This window comes from Limulus polyphemus, unplaced genomic scaffold (assembly GCF_000517525.1).
Source record: "Limulus polyphemus unplaced genomic scaffold, Limulus_polyphemus-2.1.2 Scaffold1963, whole genome shotgun sequence".
In the NCBI taxonomy this organism is placed as follows: domain Eukaryota; kingdom Metazoa; phylum Arthropoda; class Merostomata; order Xiphosura; family Limulidae; genus Limulus; species Limulus polyphemus.
Genome location: NW_013667573.1, coordinates 149214 through 156327, shown reverse-complemented (window position 1 = coordinate 156327; position 7114 = coordinate 149214). Strand labels below are relative to the sequence as shown.

Below are 7114 nucleotides of genomic sequence, written 5' to 3'. Positions count from 1 at the left end.
ACAATGTCACGTCACGCCGTGACCATCTTATATATACCAGACCACCCCCCAATCTAGTAAATGCTAGAGCACTCCTGAAGGAACGGGATAGTTCTAGAAAGCAGGTGGCGTGACAATAGTCACGTGATCTCGCTGACGCAACAATATCATAAAAAACATCTTTTGGAAATTTTGGAAAATGGCCTATTTTAGAGCCATCTTTCCTCTTGTATGACTTTACGTCTCACAAAATCTGGTTATTTTAAGTCCGATGACTAATGGTGTCCGACTATTGCTCCAAATGATTAACGCTTATTTATTGACGGGGGGGGGGGAGTTATAGGGACTGTGGGTTGCCTCTGGTACACATAGTGTAAAACCATAGCAGCAAACAGGTCCTCTTTTATCAAGCAGGCAGTAGCACTGTCCATGTAGGAACGGCTCGGATTGATCATCGATATGGTATTTTAAATATCTCCTCAATAAGTCATCAGAACTTTACAAAACTATACAGTGTTTCCTTTTCTAATAATATCCATGTAGTGACTGAGTCACAAGTTAGAGAGTTATTAGAGAAACCCGATTAATTTACTGATCAATAGAGAGTTATTAGAGAAACCCGATTAATTTACTGATCAATAGAGAGTTATTAGAGAAACCCGATTCATTTATCTATTCAACTCTTTCTTACTTAAAGCACATTTGAAGCATAATTCAGAAATAACCCCCAAAAGGTTGAACGCTGTAGTAGCATTTTACTGTTTTACATTTAAAATTGTGTTTAAACATTAAATGAGTTTTATGTAATTATATCTTTTAAAGCATGGCCACGGCTGAAATTGAAGCTGAACTTGATTACCGTACACTTTAGACTTTATGCTATAAATACTGGATGGATTCGGATACAGAAATTAATTAAATGATCCGTACGAGATATGGATAGATATTTATCTTTATTATTTACAAATTACAAGCCAACCATACTTGATATTACAGTCAAAAAATTTCCAAAACATAAAACATTATTTAGTTCCTAAGACTATGAGACACGTTACCGTGAACATAGATCAATAATATATTGATGTACAATACGGTTTATTCACCGTTACTCTGGTTTCCAGGGAGTTCTTAGTTTGTCAGGAAATCTTCAGCTTCGACTTCGTAATGACAGGATCCTTCTTTACTGTAGAAAAACAACTCGAACTGCGGTTTGATACTTGTACTTCACAACGTTTATCGCTAAAAAACTAAAAATGAAAGGCATTTCCTTTTCGCTTAAATATAGTGATAGCTATTGGTATCACGTGCTTTCACAAAGCCACAGGTATTAGCGAATACTTATACATAACGGATGTTACTGCACTCATTAATATTTCGGCTGTTCTTTAAGCTGTCTGACAGAGCTGGCTGTGAGTAAGTAGCCATTCTTACCACCAAGAATACAGCCATTTATAGAAACCAGCTGATTATCAAGTCTTAAGACGAGAAACGTATTAGTGTTTGTGAGACAGGATTTCGTAAATCTTCAGGATCAACAAAATACTTTTTGTGTAAGTTGAATTTGTCGTCTCACCAAACATTATAAACATGTATAATAATAATAAGTTACTTTTGATTTTTTCTAAAACTTGGTGTGTAAACTGGAATATTGACGTCAGAGTCCCTCCCCCCACTTTTTACATCGATGACTAGTATAATGTATTTTTTTTACAACGATGACTAGTAAAATGTATTTTTTTACATCGATGACTAGTAAACTATATTTTTTTACATCTATGACTAGTAAACTATATTTTTTTACATCGATGACTAGTAAAATGTATTATTTTTTTTACATCGATGACTAGTAAACTATATTTTTTTACATCGATGACTAGTAAAATGTATTATTTTTTTTACATCGATGACTAGTAAACTATATTTTTTTTACATCGATGTCTAGTAAAATGTATTTTTTTTTACATCGATGACTAGTAAACTATTTTTTTTACATCAACGACTAGTAAAATGTATTTTTTTAACATCGATGACTAGTAAACATTTTTTTTTTCGGAGGATAATCAATTGCAGACATAAAAAAAAAGGTATACGATGTCCAAAACAAGAGATGTTAAATAAGAGAACTGAAGAGCCAATCTTTGTTCACCATAAAATTGGAATGTTCTATGCCTGATCATAATGTTTGGAAATCTCTTCATCTGAATCACAAGTACGATTTTCCCGCTGTCATAAATATTAATCAAAGAATTTATCAATGTTTAAGATGGTTAACAACAGTGTTAAATGCGACGTAGAGTGAAAAATTCTGAATGTGAACGGAGGCATTTCAGGCATTTGATAAAAACTCTGTTTAACTCGTTATTTGATTTAAAGCTTCGGAGTATTCAAACTTATTTTTCTCTGATATTTTTTAATATACTGGTTTATAGAAAGGAAATTGTACCTGGCTCAGTTGAAACCTAATTAATTTTGTTGCTATTGCTTGGGTTTCGATTGAGCAATGCTCAGTTAAACCATGTAGTCTACACGTAATTGCGAACAACAGAAGACATTAGCTTAACATGATAACAAATCATAAATCGCGTATTTCGACACGCTTTCAACTTTCTCTTCGACCTCGCTATCGGCAGTAGGTTGTTTGAACATAGTTTAATGGGTTGATAACGACTTCAATAGCATAGATTCCACTGTGTCAAATGTATTCATACGTCGATAATATTGTTTTGTTGTAATGATTTCCATCTGTTTTGTTTCTTTTCTGATTCCATAGCAATCGAAGAACTGTAAGTCAGTAGAACGGAGGACAGCCGCTCAAAATATTGAAGTAGTAAACACGGTGGAGAACAAGATGGAATCTCAAGATAAAAATGATGAGGTGAGTGTTGAGATGCAGACCTGCCGTTTCTAGGCAACGTCTCTGTTTGTTGTTAGGGCATCAACGTTATTGTTGCTTGTAATGGTGACATCTACATAAGTACCATGCTCTCACTTGTCCTTTCTGTTTCTTAATTGCAACTTTGTTCTTGCACGGCAAATCGCTTGTTTGTTAAGCAACATTCATTGTCGTCCTCGACCTCGGAATAAAACTAAAGAAATATGAACCCTCTTCTGCCTATTTTTGGTTAAAAAAGCTTGGGTTGATGGATGACATCATCAGGTTCCTCCCAGAGGAACTTTTTTCTTACCAAGAATACCCTTATATATACAATGTGAAATGTTAAAGACATGAATCATAAAACAGCTGCTAAGAACTCCTTCCTGTGAATTCCCATCGCGCTGCTTTATAGGATTGAAATAAGTAAACAAAATGCTCTGGCTACAACAGCTTGGTTAACATGTTTTGAATTTATTACTGTCTAAAACAAGTCAACATGAACGTTATAAACCAGTCACTGGTTCTCATATTTCTTACTTTACATATATATATATTTTCAGTATAACTTATTACAGTCATTAAGTTGGTGCATGAAAAGTAGGAGGAAAGTACACTGTGACCTTTTATACACTTCGATTACCACTTCAAAGTTTTAATGATATTTATTTGCTGAGAAAACAAGTATTCTTCAGTGTATATCTAACGGCTGTGTCTGTTACGGTGTGTTAAGATTCATAAAGGATTAGACACATATTAGAAAGTGTTCAAGTAAAGCCTACTTGAGGGGGCTTCTATTCATAACAAATATTTGAAAACTCATAATTTTTGTTTCCGTGACTTGGAGGTAATCCTGGATAGTTATATAGATTTATAGGCTCCATGGACTTTAGTGTTGGCTCTATGGAGTATACTGTGCTATGGATGTAACTTAATTAAATGTGTTCACTGACATTTGAAACCGGATTTAAGAAATGTTAATTATCGAGAATAACTTTATAATTTCTTTTCTACCAGGAAAATTTCAAGATAAATCTTACGACGGGGTTTTAAGTCATAAGTTAAACAATTTCTTTAGTTCCAAAAAGGAATGTCTGAGAATTAAAAAAACAACAACTTATATATGAAAAGAACACATAACTTTTTGGTGCATGTTTTAAAATAAGTACCCGAGAAATTTTTCATTTATTTTAATTGCTTATTCTGATCTAAAGTTTTAAAGACAAGAGTGACAAGATTATTTTATACAGTTCTTTTGCATGCAGCCAGCAGCCTTCTCACATACCGGCTTGTACTTCGCACTTGTCGCAAGAACGCTAAAAAAATTGACGGTCAAATTCTGCTACTTGTTAAGACAAGAGTAGCACAACAGTTGGCGCTGGCTGTTGTTGACTAGCTACCTTCCCCCCTAGTCTATTAGTTCAAAATTAAGGATCGATATAAGCACGTGGTTTTGAGTAGCTTTACGCAAAAATTCAGAACCAATTTCTTCGTTAAGGTTTTTGTTGCTGTTGTAGTTGAAATCTATTAATATATATTTGTATTGAACTTGCGGCCTTATTGCAACAAACCAGGAGGTAAAAACCACGGACTTGTTAACCTTTGCTTAAAAAAAACAAAGATTGATTTAGTAACCGTTAATATTATTTATATTGTGTTTGTTACCATGGGATTGTTCACATAAATCTTGTCACGTCTTTTTATTTGTCATATTGGAAGGAATTAGTAATATTGTTTGACAGTTGAACTTTTGAAGACAAACATGAAACACTACTCCTAATTTCAATACAGGTGGTCGATGTTGCTATAACTATATCTGAGAAACCAAATGCCTAGGAACAGATAAGGCAATGCAATATTTGGCTAGACTAGGAATATCCTCACACCAGAGCTTGATTGATTTATTCATAAAATAGTTAGTCTAATCATAACATCGAAGAAAGCCACATATCAAATCAAATGCTATGAATATTTTACAATAGTTTAATATCTTGTGGAAATTTTACAGATTATAACATTTTGCTTACAATCAGGAGTGTGTCCAACGGGGTGGGGGCAGACACCATTGGGGTGCTCTGCTACTCCATCTGAGATTTACGTGTTTAGTATTTTAAAAGTTTTAAATTCTCCATACATTATGGTTCCTATTGAAATGAATGTGTTATATTTTTCTGCTCCTCCAAACTAACTCTCTGCACTATAAATAAAAAAAAAATCTAGAAACGCCACTGCTTACGGCTTTGACGATTATAATGTTTCAAGACAAGCAAGTCAAAATACAAGGTTTACGTTTTTTATTATACGCTACTACTTGCAGAAAATTTAAGGTGTTTTTTAATATTTTTTTAGCTGCGACGAGGCTAATCGGAAAGCAAAATGGGTAGAAAACGGTGTAAATTTTCCTCTACCGTACTGTAACTTTATCCCCCCTTTTAAGCGTTGACTCTTCCAAGTCGAGGTCTGTATAAACGTGTAGGCTTGACATTATCGTCAACACAACGATCTCAGCACGTAGGGTGGAACGTGTCGCGTGGAGTAAGAGCACGGGGAAAACATTCGAAACACTCGTTTTCTTCTTCTCGTTTTTCTTTTTTTTTCTTCGGTACTCTTATACAATGAATGTTGTAGATACTCAAGTTGCCCAAAAACCTAGATCTTGAAATCTGTTTCAATTTTTTTTATCGTGTCTGATGACAGGCATACGTCGATGGCTTCATTGATGGATTTGCTGTAAAACATTTATGTTAAAATAATTCGGAGTGTTTGGTGGAAAGCCGGAAGAACTATGACTTTCAATAGTGATATTCGTGTGGCTCTTGTCCATTTCTCTGCTTCTAATTGGCTCTACTTTTGTCAAAGCTGATTTTACCCTATTATAACTGTGACAATATCAATATACTTCCCTTTTACACCAGTAATATTTTTACTAGTCCGTTCTCACTTTCTCCATTTCATTTTTTATTCCAACGAACACTAGTATTATTTTCCTCAGCTTCTAAGAAGTGAACTTTCTCTTCTCAGATACTGATCTCATTGGACAGAAATGATTTAATATTCTCAGATAATAATCTCATTGGACAGAAAGTTTTTAATTTTCTCAGATACTTTTCTCATTGGACAGAAAGTTTTTAATTTTCTCAGATACTTATCTCATTGGACAGAAAGTATTTAACCTACGAAAGAGATGAGGTGAGAAACAGCAGTGCACAGAAAAACAATTAACAAGGTAGGATGTAGATATGATGTTTTATTTCTGCTTGATGATGTGAGGCAAGATAACGGGATAACCTGAACAGAAGAATACTGATGTAATTACGTTTGATGTACAGCCATTAGGTCAAGGATCAAAACTGTAAGGAAAATTTACTACACAACTACGAGGTTGGTACAAACTGTTAAGCCACTTATCTCTGATGGATTGAAATAGTGAAGATGATTTAATGCATACCATGTTATTATAGAACAAGTAAAGAAAAAACTTTTCAGAAAAGAAATAAATGTAAGGATGGCTTATATCAATTCTTCAAAAACAGTGCAAGCAAGATAGTAGGGATGGCATTTCCATCATCCCTGCATAATAGTATAGGTACACAGTGTAGTAGAGTGTTAACAGACGAAAATATGGTAAATCAAACTAATTTGTAATTAAATAATTATATATATATATATATTGCTATATGTTAATTCTTGCCTGTACTATTATGTAGGGATGATGCAAGTGCCATCCATACTATCTTGTTTGCGTTGTTTATGAAGGAATGATATTAACCATCCCTACATTTACTTCCTTTTGTGAAACGTTTTTCTTCACTTGTTTGTTTGTTTCTTAATACAGTGTTTCAATAGACATAGGAAGGTTATATTTATAACCAAGTTCTAAATACAATACGGTTCCAACTGTAATATTTATTGTTTATCTATTATTGGCTGGTAATTCCTGTTTCACCTATACGTCAGCTATTTAAAAGAACACCAACTGATTGTAAAAAAGCTAGCTTCAAGGGATAATGATAACATCGTTACACTAAAGTCATGATATTTTATTAAATTACAACTAATTAATAATACTTATAAAAGTGTATAGTCCGTTTGTGACCTCAGTAAAATTGTTTGACACCATTGTTTTGGTTTTTGAGTTATCGTGTAATAAAAAAGAAGCAGAAGAACAAGAAATTCAAACTTTTGTTATGGTATTTACAGAGATTCACAAATTGATCAGTAAATTAATCGGGTTTCTCTAATAACTCTCTATTGATCAGTAAA

General features: G+C 33.6%; 1 protein-coding gene across 1 annotated transcript in view; it reads left to right on the top strand.

Annotated features, from left to right (window-relative positions):
• Window positions 1-1497: 1497 nt before the first annotated feature.
• Window positions 1498-7114, top strand: part of LOC111087285 — a 48590-nt gene continuing 42973 nt past the window's right edge. Inside the window, exons 1-2 of the mRNA XM_022393412.1 lie at window positions 1498-1529; window positions 2750-2854. Of these exons, the coding sequence (XP_022249120.1) occupies window positions 2828-2854 (27 nt within the window). The 5' untranslated portion in view covers window positions 1498-1529; window positions 2750-2827. The remainder of the gene's footprint in view (window positions 1530-2749; window positions 2855-7114) is intronic.